At 37.2% G+C, this 25,352-nt stretch overlaps 1 protein-coding gene across 1 annotated transcript in view; it reads right to left on the bottom strand.

The window, feature by feature from the left end:
• Nucleotides 1-1,362: 1,362 nt before the first annotated feature.
• Nucleotides 1,363-25,352, bottom strand: part of LOC134794963 (transcription factor egl-13) — a 313,114-nt gene continuing 289,124 nt past the window's right edge. The window contains exons 4-7 of the mRNA XM_063766836.1: nt 18,598-18,768; nt 14,885-15,101; nt 3,931-4,225; nt 1,363-3,289 (exon numbers count right to left, since the gene is read on the bottom strand). Coding sequence (XP_063622906.1) covers nt 3,043-3,289; nt 3,931-4,225; nt 14,885-15,101; nt 18,598-18,768 — 930 coding nt within the window. The 3' untranslated portion in view covers nt 1,363-3,042. The remainder of the gene's footprint in view (nt 3,290-3,930; nt 4,226-14,884; nt 15,102-18,597; nt 18,769-25,352) is intronic.

The following is a 25,352-nucleotide window of genomic DNA, read 5'->3' as shown; positions in this document are numbered from 1 at the left end:
CAAACGAATTTCGTTCTAATTTACTTATGGAATAAGGTTCAAATTAAAAATTTGACAACTTTATATGGTGGGTCTTACGAGGTTACGGTAATTTCAAATAATGCAGAATGGTAAGTAGGTCATTCCGAATAGCTATCATCACCCATAATTCCATTGAGTTAGAGTCCATTTTCGAAATGACTATCTGAAGTTTTGGACTATTTGGAATTACCCGAACTGACTATGACTAAAAATGAAACAAAGCAAATATTTTTAATGTTTACTTTTTAATATACTTTTGGGTTTTGGCACAATTTTAAACAATGTGACCTGGTTTATACTAGGTAATAAAACCTAAAATCTACCTACTTATACATTTGAAAAAAAATCGAATGCTAAGTCAAACGGGTGCACTGTGTAGATATCAACAAAATACAATAGACAAAAACAAGTCATAAAAAAATCTAAACTACTATTTTAAGCACTGTGATGTTTACATTTTTAACAAAAATCATGGCAAGATTATCTACTTATATAAAATTTTGTCTTTAAAATAAATAATGAAAATGTTTAAGTAAGTAAAATTAAAAAGTTGTTCGAGATCTATTCCCAATATTGTCTCTTCCATTCGATGTTCCAGAATTAAAAAGCAAAACCGGTGTGTACAGTCGGCATCAATATTGACGTATAAAATAACGCGCTTTTATAGTAGATAAAATCTGTACAGTTGCATTCGAAAGTATCTATTGCAGTCTAATTGTTCTAGGTGTAGGTACAGACGTATCTCTTTGAGAATGGTAGATAATTTTGACGCGTAGTCTGATCCGCTACTTTTGATGGTGACAGTACATAACTAAATGAGTGGATCAACTATTTCTTGTTGTTCTGTCCCGTCAGCCAGGGGACAACAGTAGCACAGTTTGCTAGAAGAAACGGGCGTATGTAGTTTAACGAAAAGGATCCATCCTTTAAAATTTGTCATTTAAATAAACGACTCTTTTGACAGAAAATTCTATTTCTATTGATAGATTTTCGTGGATTGGATCCTTTTTCCTAAATTACGTCCAAATATTGTAGCACGTTCTTCTTACATGCTTAGATAGACAAGATTTGATTTATCTATCCAAATACAATTTACATGAAGGTTAACATAACATCGATTTTGCTTTTCCTACCCAAGAGGATCATTGATTTCTGTGCAAAAAAGAATGGAATGAAAAGAAAATGGACACATCCAGACGTGAAATATTAAGTATCAATAATTAAACAACCACATTACTAACGTTTACCATCAAATATCGCGTATTTACATGTATTCAACATAAAAATAAATAATTTAACGGCACTGTCTAAACCCTTACACATTTACTAAGAATAATACACACTACTTAATCCATAAACATTAATCCACGTACACATTTTTTTAATTTACTCTTACACTAGTCTACGTTCTCGATTACTGGCATACAGCGTTACAAATAAAAAAAGGGAAACAAAAACTTTTAAGAAAAATAAATAACAAAAATTATAAATGGCAATTAACGTCAAACAACCACGGTTTATTTAACTCTAAATATCTATTATACAACATTGTATTCTGTACTTATTATAAACGCTTAATTGTGTCGTTTCATGGGAAAATGAACCAATGGGCGCTTGGCTCTCGGCCAACCTCACCAAAGTCCCTTTTTCTAAGTAATGACACATTTTATTTATTATGCTTGTACCTACAGCTTAGACTATTTCCTACTAATAAAATTGCACGGTTTGATAAAGCGAACATTTTTTATTTTATTTTAATAATAACCCACCAGTCGGTGGGGATATACCGCGTCTACATTCGTGCCAATTTTACCAAATTTAGACATAATTAGGCGTAAAAGAACCAATCCATATTTTGAAAATTAATACATTTTTGCTTAAACCACAGACTCTAGACAACCATACGCACGGAGTCGCCACAGAACTCCTAATTATATTATTTATCATGAATTATTTTGACAGCAGAACTAGATGTCGCTAGTGTCTATGTCTGTGCTACAAAACATTAATTTTTACTATTGCTTTATATGGATTGGCTCTTTTATGTAACTACGTCAAAACTGTATAAGGTTACAATTTTACAGGTTACAATAAGAATTCATATCAGAATTGGTAGATATGTAAAATTGTACCTCTAAATAATACTAGATTTAGAGAGCCAAGCCTGCTCGGCGAAAAATAATCGCGTTTAAAAAAAACACCGGTTCGTATAAAAACAATTGACAATTACTGAATTGACAATGTAAAGCTTTGTGCACACTGGTTCAAAACAATCTTTTATAAAGATTTAAAAAAGTCCTCAGAAAATGAAAAACAATTTCCACTATTCTTACAAATACCAAATAACCTGTATCTTACAATAGTAGCGATTTCTACTAAAACTATGAGTATTAAGATTATTATTTTATTACAATCATTATGCTTTAACAGATCTCACTGGATTCAAAACAGTTCTGTGTTCAAAACACTACAATTTTCAAGCATACGCTTCGAATTTTTGGTTTGATATATTCTCGATTTAAAGTCTAAAGCGTCTACATACATACAATCCTTGGAACATGTTTCCAAGTCTAAAACAGTTAAAAGGTACTTCTATAGTTATAATCTCTGAAACTTACGCTACATAAGCCAAAACGTTACATATCTACAAAGATGTATGTACATATTTCCCTTATATCAGGACTGATCTTTTAAATATTGAAGTTATATACACTTTTATCTAATTCCCTAATTGTTGGTTAAACGTTTGGCACAATTTTGCATAATCGCCAAATATTCCAAATAACCCCTAAAGGGCCCTAACGCTTATTTCACTAATGGAATAATCTCATAATTAAACATTTTGTATAAACGAGAGAGATCCAATTGTGACACTGGCATCGATATTGCCTAAATTTACAGGCAAGTAGCACAATAAATGTTCCATAAAGAGGTCTTCTTTTCTAGAAGTTACCAGGGGTGGTGAGAGGGGGGGAGGGCCAGGGGCGCGGCGTGCGGGTAGGGCCAGCCGCGCGCCGGCCCTCAGTCCTCGCGCGGCGACAGCGGCGGCGAGAACCCGGCCGCCAGGTAGCTCCCCCCGTTGGGAGGGGGGGAGGAGTTCGAAGGCCCCGGGGAAGACAGGGAGGGCAGGAAGCCCAGCTCGCTGCCCCCCTCCCGGCACCACAGCTGCCGCATCTCTTGGCGCCGCGTGCGCATCAGGTTCTTGTATTCCGATATCCGCATCTTCTTGCCGTCGACTATGCAAGTCCGCTTGGGTCGCGGCCGGTACCTGGAAGAAGAGGCATGTTCATCAATATAAAGTTACAAGTAAGACATTTGTTCGTGAGGGCTTTTAGAGATTGCTAAAGCTTCATAAATACACAGTTTTTGCCTGGAACCACTAAAGATACCCCAAGAAGAAGAAGATGCAAGTTACCCCAAACTAGTCTTTATTTTCTACTCATTCTTAGCCAATTAATTTCTTCTTAAATTATACCTTTCTAAGGAAACGCTGTACGCTTTACGCATAGCTGCAATAAAAGGTTTCTAATGAGTTTCGGCTTCGAATCGCGTATATTGGGAAAGTGAAATGAGTACATCAAAACCCGCTAACCTTAATTAATTGTTATTGATTACAGCGCCACCTATGGACTATATAGGGAACTATGTACCCTTATTGGATGCGTATCGATTATCGATAATGCTCTGGTTTCCTAGGATAGCCGTGCCGTCATATAGCGGCCGTCTCCATACAAATACTGACTTCCATATTTAGCCGTATTATTTAGTATGGAGACGGCCGCTATATGACGGCACCGCTATCCTAGGAAAACCGATCTTAAGCCATCTAGGGTTCGATAAAGTGTATAAAGGGTCAGATAGATGGCGCTGTTTTAACAAATGTGTAAAGCCAAAATAAAGGGTAATAACCTATAATCAGGGTGCTTCTCCATATGTTGCTTCGACAGCCTCGACTGCTCTTCATAGTACGGCTGTTTCTCAGCGTTCGACATGGCCTTCCACCGCGCCCCTAATATCTTCGATATGTTAGAATTATGCATATCCGGGCAGGCTTTGAGGATCTTCCGACGTTCGTCCTTGGCCCAGACCATGAAGGCGTTCATTGGCCGCTTGATGTGGGGCTTGCCTGCCTCGTCGCGCTTCGGTTGGCGGACGAGCTTCGCCTTCTCGGTGTCTTCGGCGGGTGATTGGCCCCAGGAGGACGCTGGAAAGAGAAAGAGTTGGTTTAAATTTTGGTATGTTTTCGAATTATTAGGTTATGAAAAATTAGGGAGCTGAACCGAAAAATTATGGTTCAACGGAGCGGAGGCAAGGGTAATAAGCTAAGAACCTAAGTTGCTGAAGTACATATGCTTGTGGTCTGTAGCAGTAAGATTTAGGGTCGGACCAAGTTAATTCTGCACGGAATTTGCAATGACAAAGTGTGGCAATGTCATTATTAAATTAATGACAATTTTCTATGAAATTCTGACGTTTCTAATAATGACACAGCCTCACTTTGTTCTTTTCAAATCGGTGCAAAGTTAGTTTAGCCGGACTCTATGTATAATGAATTGACCTCACTGTTGACTTTGACATTCTATTACCTAATATTTTAAAACAAATTTTGAAGTAAATTCCGTGTAAATTTTGTAGCCATAATCGAAAGGCAAATCATAAGAGTGAATTGCAAAAAATTTGTACATAGTTAAGCACCTGTAATTAGTCTAAAGTTAATTGATTCCATTGTGTTACCACAGTTAAGCCATTTCTATTTAAGTTGGATGCATGAAAGTGTGTTAGCAATAGACTTATACCGGGTGTGGCCTGTAATATGAGCAAAAAAATTAACTGTAGGCTGTACTACTCATACTGACCAACATTTGTTCAGCGACTTTTAAAAATAACTTGTGGTTTGATTTTTAATACACGTTAAAGTTTATTCTATGACGCAATGTATTACGAATTTTGTTATGTTTAAGGCGTGACAAGCATCGTCAATCACAATGTCAATGGCGTGAATGGCGTGGCGATGGCGTCTATTGAAGATAATATTTATTTTGTATGAAAAATAGGGAGTCTAAATAATCATAATTTTTAAAAGTTGATGAACAAAAGTGTCACCGTTTAAGGAGTACAATCTATGTTTTAATTATTTGCTCGTGTTACAGGCCACACCCGGTATGTGTACGAATTAAGTACAATAAATACAATACAATGCAATATACATACATAGTTAATTTTTGTAACACAAATGAATCAATTAGGTTAAGACTAATCACAGCTTCTTAACTGCGCTTACGTACAATTTTTTTTCAATTCACTCATAAGTGGTTTACTCATAGCTTCTGTTTTTAAAATTAGATATACTTTGGGCAAGACAAGTATGTTTGTATCTATATTTGGGTTCATTTAAGTATACGTAGGCCGTCAACTATACTCGTAAAAATAAATCACGATACGAACTCCGAAACTATGTGGATTACACAATTTTATTACACTAGAGAAATTAAAAAGCTAAATTGCCTGTTGTCCACTAAGTGTATGGGAACGTGTATGGGAACGAGTCCATCAGTAGCGATGCTAAGCTATGCCATAAATTAAGGTTATTTGTGAACGATGCCGTAAAATGGTCGTTAAGTGAGGATTAATACCTTTCTAACGGGGGGTCGGAGATACCATTTTTAGCTAAATTAAGAAGATACAAAATATATCTACTAATTTTAGTAGATTTCTTTATAATTTTAGTAGAAACGAGCAAACGAATCGCTTGATGGATGGTAAGCAATTACCGTGAACATGTTATGCGACACCAGAAGGTTGACGTGCCTTGCCAGCCTTTAAGATGGAAGTATGTAGGTGCCCTCTTTCTTGAAGATTTGAAGGTCGTACCGGTCTGGAAATACGGCGGGTGACACTTCATTCCGCCAAAGAGAATTAACGTTTAGCCGTTTTTGTGTAACTACCTATTAGAGAACAGTGGATACATTTGATGCATAGTTTCAATCGTTGATACTGACTAAACGGGAGAATGGTGGCCATTATTGGGATTTAGATATCTATCTATATAGACAGCTGACATACTTATATAGACTTTAAGTATTGAAAAAATGTAAGAAAATTATATTAAAATCAGATCCCTTAGGGATATTAAATTGCCTTAACATTGACTACCATACCAAAAATTCTACGCTTGGGTTGAGATTGTCTATATATAGACAATCTCAACCCAAGCGTAGAGAATCACTATTTTTTCAAGCCATACAATTTTTGGTATGGTAGGCAATGTTAAGGCAATTTAATATCCCTAAGGGATCTGATTTTAATATCATTTTCTTACATTTTTTCAAAACTTAAAAGTACAATCGCTGACAGAAGTTTCAAAACTTCCATAAACCCAAATAACATAGATTCTACTCGATTATGTCAGTTAGATCCACAAACGGACCGACACAGTTTTATTATGATGAATTCATTAGTAAAGATTATACTGAGCTCGTACTAGGAATGTCGTATTAGTTCGGAATGTCGTTAACTTGCCGTTGTTACGTTTCACACACCCAGTTCACGGTGTAAAAAACAAATTTCTATAAGGAAAACTATGTTAATGGTGTTATAATTCGGAGATTCTTGATAACTGCGTTCGGTGATGCTATTTAGGTGTTAACTAATAAGATGCCGAATTTGTTGTATTTAATTGGGGAAAACTGGTTTATAAAGCGAAATTCAGTGGATACCGTGAGTTTAAATTAGTCTCCAGCTATGCTATTATATACATAAATAAAAATGTATGTTTATATGTTATAGGCGTTATAGCCACAAAGGAGTAGACGAAAAGCCTAATGGTAAAAAAAAAATACCATCGCTCATGGACCACATCAGAGGGGTTGCAAGTGCGTTACCGGCTTTTAATATCGGAGTAAGCTCTTTTTTATGTGTGCACTTACAAACTTTCTACTTTGCCACATGGTTGATTAAAAAAAAACTTGTTCTAACTAAAGTATTTCACTATAAGGTCTGTAAGGTATTTGTAATATGGGCATTGTTGCCTGATTTAAATGTCTAAATAAATAAATAAAATAAATTACTCAAACGATAAAGTTTATTTTCTGCAATAAAAGTTACAAATAAATTAAACACTAAATAATAATTAATCGAAGAAACGCACGATAGAAACAAAACGTGAAACAAAATTACAATACACATTACGAGTACACATCGTAAAGCATATTTCAATCCACAATGATTGCCTAACGCAGATGTGCTAACGTTACATAACTTATGCTGTAATGTTACAATTATTTCACAAATCATAATGAGGCTAATAAACAGCGCAAAACATACAAACCAATCAAATTAGCCGTAGTTTATTACAAGCCGTCGTAAACGCGCCCCAGAATCAGAAGGGCCTACCGCGAACACCGTTCGACGTGTTGCCTCTCTGTCGCACTTGTAAATTTGTACGTAAGTGTGACAGGGAGGCAACACTTCGAACGTGGTTTGCGGTAGGCCCTCAGGTAGGGATGGGGCGTTCCGCTTTGGAGTAGGTCGATAATTTGGACGTAGTTTAGCGAAAAAGATCCATGCTCAAAATATAACTTTTTCTTTTGACAGAAAGTCCAAATTTTGGTAAGCAATCACCCATAAGAGGAATTGAAGTGCGTTACCGGCATTTAAGATGGGAGTACGCTTTTTTCTTGAAGGTTTGAAGTTGTATTGGTCCGGAAATACACATGACAGTTTATTGCACAGTTATAGCTGTACGAGGCAGGAAGTTTCCTAAATATGACCTACTATTAATTGCATGGCAATTAAACTAGTTCGCTAACAGGTGACAAGTTGAGGATTGATCATGTTAAATGGATTCAGGCCTTAACAGAAATAGAAACGGTGTTTTGCTTTATTAATACTTAGTACATATTAATACGAGAAGTAAATCTCAAAATATCGCATTTATGTTGTTATCGATATAAATGATTCCTGAATTGTAAGTAGGGCTTAAAAAGTAAGTAATATATTAATAGATACCTAGTTAAACAATTTTCCATTTACCATCTTGACTTGTTTCATTTTGCTGTTCGTCCCTACGCAATATCGATATTGAGATGGATTAGACAGCAAGCTAAACTTGTCTGAAAATATTACAGTTTATACAAAAGATCCATCTCTTCAGAAATTGGGTCAGATCACGACATCCGCTAGAACGCTGACGGATTCGCCAACTCCCTCAAACCCAAAACGTTGTATATCACATCCTTGTATTATTCCATTTCGAATTCTACCAGCTTTATTATAGAGCTGTTAATCATTTAAATTTTAACGTATTTGCGACTTTTTTGCTCTGATTTGCGTAAGTTGCGCGATTAATCCGCGCGCGGAAGCATCCACCACTCAAAGAGGGGCATTCCTCGAATTAATTTGACACGCGGTTAGATAATTTATAACATCCTACGGCAGATCGCGATACTGAGGCCGTGCGCTCGCGCAGTGATTTGCGCGAAAATCTAAGATTACCTAATAATAGAAAATATAAAATTTTATTACATTATGACTATTGCAAAACAGTGAAGAAGTATAACAACTGCTACCTATAAATCATAAATAAATTATGCAGCGATCTTATAATAATTATTTCTGTTTTAATTAAGTTTCTCTGAAGTGAAATGTGTAATTTCTTTGAGAAAAATAAAGTTTTATAAACCTAAATAGCTGTTTTTAATACCTCAGAAATATGATGGGTTTTTGCCATCGACATTTCAATTTTCCAGTATAAAACAACGATTTGGATTAGATAGCTATTATTCTGTAATAGGCAATTTCTAATTTCTAAGTAACAAAAATTACTACGTCCTAAAGGTAAAAAAATACTACGACTGTGTTGACATAAAACTAGAGCTCACTTAGGTAATTAATTAGTGTTTTTGTTTATCGATTTACATACTCATCGTTACTTTACTTCACTAATCTTATTTTATTAAAATCATTTCAAATAAAATGAAATATTACCCGATTAAAAATACAAAGCACTTGCGTGCACATCAGTGCTCAGAGCGGAAGCGCGCGTCCCCAACGCCATCTATTACACGTTCCCTGCACTTCTTGTTTTAGGCAGGAAGCGAGCGACACCCGCAATTTTGTATTTGCGTTGGGTACTCGCCAAATATTTAAAGTACCTCGTTTTATTGTACTTGGGTATATAGTTTGGCTATTGCTTGCTGTCAATTAGCAAGGCAGTATTTTACTACAATATTGGCGCAAAAGACGCGAACAAATCGATGGAGAACGGAATTGACTGACGTAAATTAACATGGTCATAAATTATATTGTGTTAAAATTAATGTGATATGCAAACATCTAACATGATAATCTTAACGACTTTAAAAAGCTCTATTAATATACCATAGGCTAAGTATAAAAAACAAGTTAAAAACGCCTCACAATTTAAAAAGTAAAATGGCTTAAAGGACTCCCATCCAGGCCATAATAGTTAAAAAAGTAAAAAAAGCGCGCCAACCGACAATGGTCTGCAGGAATGTCATCAACGGTTTGAGTAATAAAAACGAGCAAACAAATAAGACCCAAAACGCAATAAAAGTCCGAAAACAGGTCTAGAAGATTTACAGAAACACATCGAGATGATTATCATGTGTAATTAATATTTCTAAACGTATTTAGATGCATCGTTTTATGTTATACGAGTGCTTTTAGTTTCGTAAGCAGAGAGAGTTCCAGTTCGTGAGCTACGAGTAGATAAATTATATTAATTATTGTAAATCTTTGAGAAGATACATTGATTTGAACGTGATCATTTATATAAAGCGGTATCCAGACGGGATGATCAAATCGACCGATTTGATCAGAAATGAAATTGGCGACAATCTCCAATTTGATCACCAATTTTAGATTTATGGTGATATTAGCACCCTCTAAATTGAAAAAAAGCCCCAGAACGAAAATACTGGCGTCACAAATTGGTATTCTTGCGTCCGCACCCCATTTTATCGGTAATATCGGCCATTATCGGCGGTTGAATTCGGCGAGCCAAATTGGCGTTTGCGTCCGCACGTCCTGATTCGATCGGGCAATTTAATCAGATTGGCGAAAAATTGACTACTCTGGATACGCCTTTATGCCCGCTACACACTACTTAGTGTGCGAAAACCGCGACCGGACGTGACCCGCGAATGTAAAGCTCGTATGATTATTTCTTGTTTCTTCGTAGGCAATAACCAACTAACACTGGCGGCCTAGCTAACGTGACAATCGCTTGCGCTTGGCCATCGAATCGCTTTGTGTCTCTCTATCAGTCTTCCACATTAGTGTGACAGTGACAGTTGCCTTTCGTTCGCTACGGAGCGTTAGCGATTGACATGTTGTCTACGGGGCCTGACAGAAAAATTCGCTAATGCGAAGAGTATCTACGCGTTGCCAAGTGTGGACCTTGATTTATCATATTAGTAATCGATAAAAAAAAATAGGCGGAAAGAAATGCAAAAAACTTATAATTTTTTTATGATAAATGGAGAGATGAAAGTCGAAAGACGGACTGAAAACGCCTGGAGGAGCTATTGGTCCATGAAACATCTCATGAAAAGTGATCTCCCATTATCACTTAAGAGAAGACTCATGGACATGTGCATACTTCCAATTCTCACCTACGGTGCACAAACTTGGTCTTTGACAGCGTCTCAGAAGTCCAAAGTCGGGGTTTGCCAGCGAGCAATGGAGCGCAGCATATTAGGTGTAAAATTAATGGATCGTATCCGGTACACCACGCTGCGCTCAAGAACACAAGTCATCGATGTAACTCGGAAAGCGGCTAAGCTGAAGTGGGGCTGGGCTGTCGTATGCCGAGTGAGCTGTGGGCCAAGATTACCACAGAGTGGCAGCCCAGCTCAAAACGGGGATTTGGCAGACCACGTCGGCGATGGCGAGACGAGCTAGACTCCTTTTTAAAAGAATGGCCGAAGACTGCTCAAAACCGGGAAGAATGGAAAAAACGGGGGGAGGCCTTTGCCCAGCAGTGGGACACAACAGGCTCTCAATAAAAATGGGCAGTAGCTAATGTAGCAACTAATATTTTAGGCATTTTCATTCAATAAAGATTTTCATTCATTCATTAAACCCTGAACCAGTTCCGTCACAAAAACACGTTTTTTTCTCGCATTGACAAAAAGGAGCTCCAAACAATTAATATTAAGACGATAAAGAAAAAAAATGCCCGAACTGCTAACGTAAATACATCAGTGAGATTAGAAATTATTATGAGATTCAAACATTTCACACGAAATCTACGTGACCTATATCACTTTCGATTCCAGAATATAACTGTTTTAGAGTACACGATGTATTAATTATATTTAGCAATTAAACGGATAGCGGCGACATGGGCCGTTGGTCAATTTTCACATTTCTGAGTTGGACCACATTTATCTAAATCCCTGTTTATTTTCGTGGTTTCGTAAATATGAAATGGGAGCGTCTTGTTTTGCGGGTAAATTTGTTTAGGGTTAAGGATTTAGTTAAGTGGATTATATTGAAGAAACGCTTTATTTATAGAGTTAGACCAAGAAAAGTCTGCAGAGATTTTGATAGCTCACGCAGAGCAAGTGTTATTTTAAACGTCAAACTTCTATGAAATTATAAATAACACTTGCACTGCGTGGGCATCAAAATCGCTGCAGACTTTTCTTGGTCTAACTGTAACTGCATTGTATATGATGACTTTTTCTTTTCGCTTGACGTTGGTCGATGTACGCTTGTCATCTCTGACTGGAAAGTTCACTTATCGATTCTGTGGGTGTAGGTTAATAACTAAACCTAGTTAGAGTCTACTAAACTAAGTTAGAGTCTGTGCGAAAAGAGAAGAGTCGTGGAATGTATGAGGCCCAATACATTCTACGACTCTTCTCTATCCGAACAGACTCTAAGTAGGTACTTACACTTCGAGAAAAACACCTCAAATAAAAAGAAATAGACCAAGAAAAGTCTGCAGCGATTTTGATAGCCCAAGCAGTGCAAGTGCTATTTATATGTCATAATTTCTTAGAAGTTTGACTTTTATAATAACGCTTGCATATTAGCTGCAGAGTTTTCTTGGTCTAAATCTATCTACAGACGATTCAATTATTAATTTTACAATATTTTTCTATTTGTCAGAGTGATTATCATTTCGTAAGTTTGTCTGACACAAGGTTAATGTTGGAGCATTATTGTGTAAGATGTTTTTCCTCTGCCCTAAACTTGGCAGCCATATTGTTTTGCAATCTGTGTTATCTATGATAAAAGTGGATCTGTTAGGGCAGGTCATGGTTTTAACTTTTTTAATATTAAAGTCGCGAGTTCTGTTTTAAACATTGGTAAATTAAAAGTTGGTAAAAATTAATGAAAATTTGTAGTAAAAATTCAAGAAAGGTACCTATTATAAGTAATTATTAATCAACATAATTAGTACAGTCGCCATCAGATATATCGGAGCGGCCAAAGTGTTCACAATATCTGAACACGCGCTCTAACGCCCTGACAATAGAGGCGTGTTCCGATATTTGTGAGCACCTTGGCCGCTCCGATATATCTGATGGCGACTGTACCTACGCTACGGCAGTCGGCACGCATGGAAATTACTACTTTTCTGATAGTGTCTCTATTTGTTAACTGTAGGTATATTGAACCAAAAAATAAATTTAATACATACATAAATAAAAATCTTAATGATGTTTTTAGAATAAAGACTTGATTTAGATTATTTTCGTTAGTTTTATAAAACAACATTTATCTACATCTCAATTAAGCAGTTTACTCATATATCTACAAATAATGCTTCTTTTATGTCCGCGAACAAGTCAGCTGTTCAATTTAAAACTACAAATAGGACTAAAACCAGAGTCCCATAACTAAAATTACACCAACTATTAAACATCTCTGTTTTACATCGTCCGTTTTGTTAAAACAAAATCGATATTAATCAGCCAATTTGAACGTCGCGCGTCGAATATATCAGTCGATAGGACCTTGTGGACTTTTAAATTTGACAACGTTATGTCCCGTAACGCGCTAATAAATGATTTGGTTAGACAGCCGCGCTCATATTTTGGGAACACTTACGTATTAGTGACGCAGGGGACGTCATTCTAAACTGTGGAAGAGAATGATCACAATCGGCGATTATGCGTTTGGACTATTTAGATAAAGAGTGACCTAGAAATTTGATGAGATTGTTAATTTTTACAACATGAAAAATTCTCGCAATTTTGAGAACTGTAAGCGCCACTTGCATCTTCCCACTAACCCAGAGTTAACCGGTTAAACCTGGAGTTACCATGGTTACCAGCACAACTTGACACTGTGTTAACGGTTTAACGGGTTAACCCCGAGTTAGTGGGATGGTGCAAGTAGATACACATATTTTGTCAGGGACCGCTGGCTTGCTTTACTCGTATTTCTAAACGATCTCGCTGTAACGCGGCCGTCTTTAACACACTCGACAGCCCTCCTTTTCGGAATAATGTACAATGTGTATTATTTCCTATTTTCTTAAGTTTGTTAAAAGAGTTTGTGTAGTTTGGTAGTTAGTTACTTAGTTTTTTTGTTAGTTTGTAGACAATAGACAAACACATGTCTATCAACCTTTTGGATCGTTCTTAGATAATTATGAAATTGTAACTGGTATCGTTCCAAATATCTAGCTTATTTTTTTCTAGATAGCTACTTTAACCGTCATACGTATAAGGTTGAACAACAAAACTAAACTTTGACGCAAAGTACTAAAATTTAACGGCATTAAACCGTTTGGGACATTTCATTTTTAAGCAAAGAAGTCTGATTCACATTCAAACGAAGATTTTTAATTTTCTATTTATAATCTGTGTCATCGGCAACCGGTTATTGTTTCCTTTGATGTTTGTGTCAGAGGTGACTCGATTCTTAAAACAAGTGTTTTGTCAAAACCACAAACCAGTTTAGTAGACGGATTGACAGATAACATGATAAGCAGGTACGAAACTTTAATTGTATTATCATGTTTTCCAATCATCTTAGATACCGCCGCTTTTGGTGTTGTCCAGTTGTCCAACGGTTTGAATCGTGTGAGTGACCGTAGAATGAACCTAATCGAATTTGAATGTGGAGATACGTTTCTAGAGTTAGACCAAGAAAAGTCTGGGGAGATTTTGACAACACACGCAGTGCAGGTGTTATTTTAAACGTCAAACATCTTTGATATTATGACGTATAAAATAACACTGGCATTGCGTGTGCTGTCAAAATCTCTGCAGACTTTTCTTGGTCAGTAACTCTAAACATCAAATTTTAACTGTCTTGAGTCATACTAACATTAGCTACCTATAATAGTTTAACGATTTAATTCACATATTTTTAGTCACTCATGCACCATATGTCGGAGAATCTAGGTCTCCATATAATCCTAGCCAAGCGCACAAGGCAAACATGCATACAAACTGATAGTAAGCATTCATTGTAACCTATTTATTGACGTTCAAATCTAACCTATTGACTAGTATTGACGTTCGAATCTCCAGCATGTCACATACACGTCATTAAAAAAATAGGGTATTTGACTACAAGTCAAATCAGTTTCTTTTTTCGAACTGTCAAAACGATTTTGCTAGTATGGAATTTATTTAAACACTAGCATGTGACGTCACGATCAAATTACCTACTCTTTATAGTTTTATACGGGTTTTAAAATAGAAATTGTGTCTAAAAATAACTGCTGTCCACGTTCCTCTATTAATCTTCAGGTGCTTTATTTCATGCATGGGGTAAAATAATTTATTTTAAATACAGTCAAATACCCTACTGTTCACTTCTTTTAAAGGAGAACTCTACACTGTAGCATCACAAGTAGAAGCTATATTAAACTTACTGTTACACTGCGCATTGTAATCATCGTCCTTCTGCATGCTGTATTGGGGGGAGTCCGGCACAGGTGGGTACGGCACGAAGCGGGGCAGCATCATTGGCGCGGGGGATGGGGAGCGCTGCTTGCTGAGGTTGAGGGGCGCGTCGGGGTCCGGCGGCGGCGAGCGCGCGCTGGCGGTCAGTTGTGCTAGCTGCGCGGTCGCCGGCCAGGGGGAACCCACCTGTAGATACAAGAAAGATGAGAACAATGAAAACTAACAAATACATAGGTACTAAGTACTAAGTAGGTACATAGGTACTAAGTAGGGGATAAGTTCGCCTTTGTACTAATGACGAATGTTATTTTTCTTGTTTTGTTTTGATTTTTGTTCAATAAAGTGTTTTACTACTATACTACTACTAAGACGCGATACTTAAAGGATAAAATCGTTATTAGCGTTTTAGTGAATTAATTCAACGAATGTATGATGATGCGAGAATGTAGACTTGTAGAGTAACAGATTTTCCGTTAAGGATGACTCACGCTAGACCGGGCCGGGGCCGGGTTGGAGCTTCAGCCGCTTCGTTTTCTATGGAAAGCACCACGTGATCACCGATCAGCCGTCATAGAAAATGACATGTCCTTTAGTTGTCATCAAATCGGCTGTATACTTATTTACGTCTGTAATATAGGTGACTGTTATCGAATATGACGCCTAAGTAAATTCAAAAAGAATTTGTTACATCGCCCGCCAATTTTGTTTGCAAAATTAGTTGACACACTTTTGTACAGGTATTATAAAAAATTGGCCGTATCGTGTCACACTCATTATACGGGCAATTAGAGGGACCGCGAGGGGCGGTGCGAGCCAAATCACGCGGTCAGTTTTTGGCAGCAATGGGGTGGCAAAAATTTAATAAATGCGGCATTTATAGGTCTTTTCAATAGAGGCTTGTGCTGTTGGTAAGAAGTGTCAAGTGTTGTATAGTAGCTACGAACTGATTGAAAGCTTAGCTGTATTAGGCAAATTTGTATTATGTTAAACAATTAACATTTTAATGTATATATATGTACTAGTTTTAGTCCCATAAGGTCCCATTTCTAGAAGGTATCTGTTCTAGAAAGTCACCGAGAAGCATGTTTACTAATTGCTTGTGAACCGAGAGAAGGTACCACCCTTTTCTCTGCAGCTGACTGTACCTACTTAGTATTTGTAATATACCAGTTATCATGTATCAATCTTAAATGTGTAAATACTCTTTGAAGCGATAAGTGCATTTAAGTGGCTACTTAAAACATCTAATAAATAGCTGACATGACGAAGAACCTTGACTGACAAAAATTTAGGAAAAAAGATTAATAATATATTCGCATAATATGCTTAAAAAGTAAGTTGTTATATCAAATATACTATATATTATTCAACCTTATTTTTATTTAAAATTGAATGGTTATAAAAAATAGATACCTAACTAACGTACAACTTTAGTTGCTAAGGTATTTGGAATTGCATATTACAAATACTAAGTACAAATACTTTATTGTGACAGCTCGAAAATTGATTTGTGAACCTTAATTACCAATGACATGCCCGCAAAATGCCCGCTGGAGTGCGACGTATGTTAATAATAAGTAATGAAAACATGTTACATCTTCGTTAAACAATTAAAAGGCGGTCAGCGCCAAAGTTTCCTCAATCGGATGTTACATCAACCTTCAAGTAATCTTTATAGTCCAAACTGGATGATGGATCACCGCCAGGGTCCATTTTGCATAACACACCGGTTTTGTAATTATACAACTTTCGTTTTCATCTTCAGCGCTGAGAAAGATAGTTAGTTGTGAATATGACTCTCAAATTGGCTCCGTTCTGATTATTATAGTATTTAAGTATTATATTTAAATTGTATAGAAGAGACCGCATTTTAGCGACTTCCTGTTGTCCACCTCTAAATCTGGAACTATTGCTTTTTGAGGTGTGAAATAAAGTGTATAGAAACTATTTAACTACACAAATGGCTCTACCGCGATGTAATTTCATTGTTTTTACCTTAAATTCCGACGTTTCAGCTGAGTTGCACCAGCTGTGGTCACGGAAAGACTGACGTCCCAGCAAATGTTAACGGAGATATAAATAAAACACCACTAAACTACCCGAAATGTAATGAAATGTTTGTGTAATTAAACTAATTAAACATGTGTACAAAACGCGAGAGTTTAAAGTGTTATGTATACTATTTATTCTATATTTAGTACCTACCTACTTTATTTTGAATTAAATGGGCAACACACATTTTTACTGCCATTTTCATATAAATACATAGGTAATAGGACATCTAAATGAAATTCCTGTGTTACGTTTACTTTATGCGGTAAAACTCCCCTTTGGTTTACAGAAAATTTGGTGTATTCATTCTAAAGCTTTTTTATGACATACATTTAAAACAAAATAACTCAATCCCTTAGGAGTAATATTAGCCGTTACTCCCTCACTCTTTAAGAGTTACATACATGAGTTTATCGCATATTCGCATAGATATGGCTAACGATTACTTAATGTGAAGAAGGCATTTTACGAGAAGCTTTGTCCAGTTCCAGTTGCCTCATCAAAAACCGTTGACTGTTAGTTTTTCGAATCGTGCTAATTAAAGGAAGTTATCTAATCGTCTATCTAGTACAAGAAACACATCAAATGGGCAGGAAACGAACGCTATTTTATAACATATCTTGCTTATTATGTTATCTCATCAAATTGCAAGACTTTTTGAACAAGAACGAAATACTAAAAACTAGCCACCTTAAGCGTGTCCAACTGTTAAAAAAAAAGACTATTGTTTGGTTTAAATTAGGGTTTGCACGACGGATCCGAAATGTATGGGAAGATCCGCGGATCACCAGATCCGGATAATTTCATACATTTCGGATCCGGATTGTAAACCCTAGTTAAAATGGATATTGCATGTTGTACGCATGTAAACATATGTATTGCGTATTACACATCTTTGATAAAAGATCAGTGGCAAACTCTATGGAATCATTTCAATAAAAGGCTATCAATTGTAGTTGCAATCAGTTTGTTCTAAGATCTAACTATATGAGTGTGTTTGGGACGCTTTTGATCACGTTCCTTAACACTTTGTTCCTTAACAAAATAAGCCCACCTTGCCGGTTCTTGGCAGTGAGTGTGTTAAACAGCATCAGAGAAGTATCAGAAACGGTCAAGAACTTACTTTGGGCTGTTGAGCCCTCATCTGCTCCAACATCGGCAGTAGAGACAGCGGCGGCCCATGGTACAGGCCATGCTGCCCGCCCCGGACCAGCTCCTGTCTCCTCAGCTGCTCCTGCTGCAGTCTTTGGAACTCTCTTAAACAGTACTATACAAGGATCAAACAAAAATACTCACATTTGGCTGTTGAGCCCTCATCTGCTCCAATATTGGTAGCAGAGACAGCGGCGGCCCAGGGTACAGACCATGCTGCCCGCGCCGGACCAGCTCCTGTCTCCTCAGTTGCTCCTGCTGCAGTCTTTGGAACTCTCTTAAACAGTACTATACAAGGATCAAACAAAAATACTCACATTTGGCCGTTGAACCCTCATCTGCTCCAACATCGGCAGTAGAGACAGCGGCGGCCCAGGGTACAGGCCATGCTGCCCGCGCCGCACCCGCTCCTGACTCCTCAGTTGCTCCTGCTGCAGTCTTTGGAACTCTCTTAAACAGTACTATACAAGGATCAAACAAAAATACTCACATTTGGCTGTTGAGCCCTCATCTGCTCCAACATCGGCAGTAGAGACAGCGGCGGCCCAGGATACAGGCCATGCTGCCCGCGCCGGACCAGCTCCTGTCTCCTCAGTTGCTCCTGCTGCAGTCTTTGGAACTCCAATTCAGCTGTCACATTGCCGATATTCTGGAACAATTAATAAAATACTTTTAGTATGAAAATAAGCGCGTTCTGTAACATGAAGTATATTTTGCTAATCTAAAACGCAGGGCGGATAGAATGACGGGGATGTCGTTCTGGCTCATTAGGGGTCATCCATTATTACATCACACAAAATTTCAACCCCCCCCCCCCCCCCCCCCTGTTGCTGTGACGTAATATGTGGATGAACCTTAGTTATAAGTATAGGTACTTGCTGGCATGATTACTACCTGCTCATAATAAAATTGAAATATTTGAGGTTGTTGACTAAAATTCACTTGATGCAGTATAGGTACCTAATGATGTTAAAGAACCTGATACTCTAGATACCCTTTTAAATGACACAGAGAAGATTCAACTAATTTCGGAAAGTAGGAGGGCATCTTACTAAGCGGGCATCGAATAAGCGCTGGTGGCCTAGCGAAGCGCTGGTGGCCTAGCCTAGCGGTAAGAGCGTGCGACTTGCAATATGGAGGTCGCGGGTTCAAACTCCCGCTCGTACCAATGAGTTTTTCGGAACTTATGTACGAAATATCATTTGATATTTACCAGTCGCTTTTCGGTGAAGGAAAACATTGTGAGGAAACCGGACTAATCCCAATAAGGCCTTAGTTTACCCTCTGGGGGGCGATTTTTGAATTTCGATCACTCGATTTCGTCACTCGAAAACCGGTGGAAAACGGCAAAATGTTAATTTTTGAAATACGAGCGATAGATATTTGGAATCGAGTGGTATTGACCACTCGTTTTCAAATCTATTAGTAGAATTTAAATGCCTAGTAGTGGAGATATTATTGAACGAAATACACGAAATCGAGCGGTCGAAATTCAAAAATCGCCCCCCTGGGTTGGAAGGTCAGATGGCAGTCGCTTTCGTTGTTTTTTTTACAAGTGCCTATGCCAATTCTTGGGATTAGTTGTCAAGCGGACCCCAGGCTCCCATGAGCTGTGGCAAAATGCCGGGACAATGCGAGGAAGAAGGAGGAGGGCATCTTACTCAAATCAGTGATAGTTGGTTACTCAACAATAACTTGTTTAACTTCCTAACATACTTGAATACGGTGCTGAAGTATTTGGGTGCGAAAACAAAACATTAAACTGTCAAATAATAACGGCACCACAAGCGAATGTATCAACCGTTGCAGAAATGAATGTCATGAAAAAATGCCTCGCCTATAAAATCGACACAGACTAATGCTTCATTACAATCGCGATTATGTCCAAGTTAAATGCGTCGGTAAACGCCGCTCCCCATAACAATTTGTCTCAAAAAGCCGTTTCACCAGATATCACTCCTTCCACACCCTCACAATATACGCTCACAACAAAGAAACGACGACAAATCAAACTGAGACCGCACTAAATCTCAGAGACCGTAAAGCATACGGACAAATAAAGAAGTTCAATTAATTGCCAAGAGCTTGACGAATACAGTATACATTTTACCAGCTCTTCATTAAGCACGCATTGATCTGTTAATGGTTGTACAGGACACGACGTTATTGGGTGATGAAAACGGCCGGAAAGAATGCAAAATTCAAGATGGTTTTATTCTTTTACTGCTGACAGTAATATAGGGATATAAAATATGGATTCGAAAGAAGAATCGCTAATGGAAAACAAAAGATGCATAAATAAACATGACATAATGAGCGTACAGAAAGGCCGCTTAGCGTAATAGCAGTAATCGAGCAAGTTTTTCCATCGCGCTGACAAATTGCCGTCATAACCGAACGGATTAAACTTTTTATTAAAAACAACAAACTGTGCATAACGTATGGCAATCGGCAAGGGACAGATGCTCGCGATTTATCTAATGTAGAAAGACTTTTATTTAATAGCGGTATCTGGTGCTTATATTTTACGCGCGTCGTTTTGGCATTTCGACCGCGTTTTGATAGCGTTATTAATGTGTGAGATGATGTAAAAATGCGTGATTTGATGGAAGATGCCAGCTGCGGTTTAATATATTGTTTTCCATCACAGGTGTGCCTTCCGACCGGCGTACAGGGATGATGGAACGGGTGCTAATTTTAGCATAGTTGAACCTCGATAAATCGTACCTTCTTAATTTTAAATCATTGTTAATCCTTAGATTAATGAAGTACAATATTCATACAAAACAACTAAAGTGACAACCATATACACTTTAAATACACTTTATTAGTTTAATGTTTAAGTAATCTTATTTTAATTTTAGTTAATCTAATTATAATAGGTATAATTAACAAATACAACAGAGAAGATAACGTAAATGTAACCTAAAATTAAAACTACCTACAAAACTAAACTAACATTAAAATAAACCTACTTAAAAATTAAACAACAATAGAAAAAATATTTTAGTTTAGTTTTTAAATGATCATAGTTAGTTTTAATGTTTTTATTGTACTTATTAGTTAAAATTTTTATTATATTTTTTGTTAAAGTTCAATAAATATAATTTAAATTAAGAATTGATATCGTCACAACAAAGTCTTAATTTCAAGAAAATGGGCTGGCGCTTTGGTATAGCTAGGTATCAATATTGGTTGTATGTTTCAGTATCATGTATGTAAGGGATAACACAAAATTACACCGCGTTCATTAGTCATTCCTGTAAAGCCCCAAAAGCCGCGTGACTAGAGATGTTTAACTCTAAAACCAAGTATTTTCTACACGGCAATTTTAGACCGAAAAATATATGATATCTTATTGTTATATATATTTTGAAGTGAAGGACTAAATTCTGTGTCTAAATGGAACAAAATACATAGGTATTTGTACTTAGGTACTATCAGATTCTATTTTAAGTCTGTAATTCTAAATCATTACCTAATTAAAGAAGCGAATCAATAACGATTAGCACTTTCCTTGAGATCATTTTATCGAGGTTCCACTATATTTCTGTGACAATGGAAGCTTTGCCAATAGAAACAGTTGGGCGTGATTTGGCGCCTTGATCTGATCAATAAAGATCCCGATATAAATAACGGGCATCTGTCAACCATACGAGCATCAAACGATAATCTAGAAGATTATTATAATTCAATTTTGTATTCAGTAGCGTCTGGTTGACGTAACTGGTGACCGAAGAGCTGGCGGCTACCTCGCACAACGTATCAGCATTGCGATACAGCGAGGAAATGCCGCCAGCATCCTTGGTACAATGCCTCAGGGGCCTATTTTAGATTTAAGCTAGTTAATTTCGTTTAGTAGTACCACTGTATATATCTTGTATGTAAATAAATGATTTTTCATTTTGTATTAAAACTATTAAATGCAAAAACGTCTGCACGCGGTACCATAATGCATAGAAATATAGAAAAAAGTGGTGAGTCATGGAACACTTCGTTGGAACGAAGTTAAGAAAGGCTGGTGACGAGTTCATATGCTGACGCTCATGCTCTGTTCTGCTCTGTTCTGTTCTGTTCTGTTTTGTTCTGTTCTGTTCTTGCATATATCGCACTAGTAAGGCTTGTGACGGCAAAATCTTAACTTACTGTCTCGGGGGCGACTTGATCCCGTGAATCCGGGATACCAGCCCGCCGCTCGACCAACTGAGCTACCGAGGGATGCTTGTTGACAGCGAATGTTTCGACCATATCATTCATGCCTTACGGAGGCGACTAGCGACATCTATCGTAAGTATATCCGTGTTGAAAATTCACCAATGGCCCTATAATTAATTATGATTTTTGAATCGTCTGTAAACGATACCATAAAGGATGACTCACGTTAGACCGGCCCGTGTCCGGGCCGGAGCTTCAGGCGCATCCTTTTCTATGGAAAGCATTACGTGATCGCCTGTCATGTCATAGAAAAGTAAGCGCCGTAAGCTCCGGCCCGGACAAGGCCCGGTCTAAAGTGAGTCATCCTTAAGGCTGCCTTTCCACTGAGGCGGAGATGAGACGTGTGGTAATCATGTAATCAACCAAATAGCATTGGTTGTAATCCAGCGGAACGGAGAAGAGTTAGAAGTAAACCACTCCACTTTTCCCTATAAATTATAACTTATCTATAAAGGGGCCCACTGATTAACAGTCCGCCGGACAGTATCGGCCTGTCAGTTAGAACAAAATTTTGACAGTTCCGAACAACTGACAGGCAGTTACCGTCCGGCGGACTGTTAATCAGTGGGCCCCTTTATGTGTCGGCGACCAAATTGTGTAATCTCATCCACAATTGACAAGCTACTTAGCCGAGATTAAGATGAAATGGATCAAGATCAAACAAAACGCGTTGGAAATGTAGGAGTTACTCACAATGAGATTAGAACTGACGACCGGACATACCGTGACATAATTTAAAACCCACAGTCGATATCAAAATAGTTTAATCCCTGTATATTAAACTATTATAACCTTTAAACTGTGGGAATAAAGGTGGAGATTGGATGTTTTATTTACGTAGATAGAAATCCGTATAATGAAACAGACGTCACATTGACGTAATGCAAGATCTTGGGTGAAATCTAGACGACGGTGTGAACGGCCAAGTTTGAAGAAAAAACCGAGCATCATAGAAATGCGTACACATTACCCTTCGAGTTCTAGCTAAATCCATATTTTGACGTGATAACGTCTCATAAATCGATGACTCCGGTAGCATGCACAAAAAAGTGTCACGTGGACAAATCTCCATGGTAACGTTGTGGACAAATCTCCATGGTAACGTTGTGGACAAATCTCCATGGTAACGTTACGGCCACGTTTTCTTATGACGTTATCACGCAAAATTATCGTCCGTAAACCGACTTTACAGACAAACATTTTTTTCCTGTCCATCCTTCCTTTCTTTTCTGTCCTGTAAAAACCTTAATTTATATCCCTATAATTTTTAAATTTAGTTTACAAATTAAACCCCTTTTTTAATTTCACTAACAGTTGTTTATTGACCAAAATATCTTATTTTGATATTGATCAATCAGTCATTAAACCAGAGATGTAGAGGTAAATAAGACATCAGCTAGATTTCTGTTTAATTAATCTAGCTATTTCGACATTTTTTTTTAATACCTAGTAGGTACATTGGTCTAACATTTAATGGCGTTTTTCATAAACGCGTTACTGGCCCGAATGAGCTATGAATTGTTTGTCGTTGCCTATCATTTTGACTTATATATTTGTAAGAAAGCGATAAAACATAGTATAACCAAAAAGAATAGATGGTATAGAGGGGTCCTGTCATAGTAAATTATGTAGTCACAGTAAATTTACTGCCATCTATCGACACACGACTACAACTCAAAATGGAAACGTATAAAACTATCGAAAAAAATATATATAAAAAAAAAATAAAAAAATAAAAAAAAATATAAATATAAATGGTTTTATTATTTTTATATCATTTTGACCCATGTTCATTCACTGATACCTATGTGTTAAAATTGTTAAATATGAAACGGTGTCGTCAACGCCATCTAGCCGACCATAGGACAAAGGTGTGTGCGCCATCTATCCGAGAACGACTTTACCTTGATTTCCGAGGCACGTTTTTTTCTTAGACTTTATTCATCTTATACGGAGTTACATATGTCTTTGGTATAACTAAATCAGGCCCATAAAGTTATATGAATAAGGCCCACTTGCACCATCCCACTAACCCGGGGTTAAGCGATTAAACCATTAACCCAGTGTCAAATTAAACTGGTAACCATAGTAACTCCGGTTTAACCGGCTAACCCCGGGTTAGTGGAATGGTGCAAGTGGCACTCGTCAACATTTAGAGTCTTACCCACTCTAAATGTTGACGAGTGCATTAATTGGCTTTTCAGGTGCAAGCAACAGTACTTTTTATGCTTGTAAAAGAACTTGGCCTAATTATAATATTCATGTTTTCAGTGGGATCATAATAAAATGTCACTGGTCGACATATTCTTATTTCCAGATGGATTGCCTAGCTCAACGTAGGTTTCTGGATTATAATTATCCACGTTTCCCTGAATTTATGTTTACATTAATATTAAGCTGGTATTCGAGATTAGTTGTGTTTCTCACATTAATAAGATTTAATAAATCAGTGTTGATGTGATTAAGACCGTAAAGTTTTGTAATATATGTATTATTAATGGCAGCTATTGAAATAATAGTATCATTAATTAAATAAAAATGTAATTTTAATGTTTGCTTAGGATTTAATTCACATGATTAAAGTTGATGTCAGAGGGGCTACAGCGAAAACAGAAGTTTGCACATTGCGGGGATCTTTCTCTTTCACTCCAATGAAGGCGTAATTAGAGTAACAGAGAAAGATGCCCACAATTTGCGAACTTCGATTTTCGCGGTAATAGCCCAGATGTCTAATTCAATGTATTGCATAATAAAAATATGACGCGTAGAATTAGACCCAGAAAAGTCTGCAACGATTTTGATAGTACACGCAGTGCAAGTGTTATTTTAAACGTCAAACTTCTATGAAATTATGACGTATAAATAACACTTGCACTGCGTGTGCTGTCAAAATCGTTGCAGACTTGTATTGGTTTGACTCTAAACACGTATATTATTAAAAACAGTGAAATAAGAGCACACAACAAAGCACAAGGTCGACCAAGTTTTACAACCGATACAAAATTTACATTTTACATC

The sequence above is a fragment of the Cydia splendana genome, chromosome 11 (genome assembly GCF_910591565.1).
Source record: "Cydia splendana chromosome 11, ilCydSple1.2, whole genome shotgun sequence".
NCBI classification, from domain to species: domain Eukaryota; kingdom Metazoa; phylum Arthropoda; class Insecta; order Lepidoptera; family Tortricidae; genus Cydia; species Cydia splendana.
This window is presented reverse-complemented; position numbering and strand designations above follow the sequence as displayed.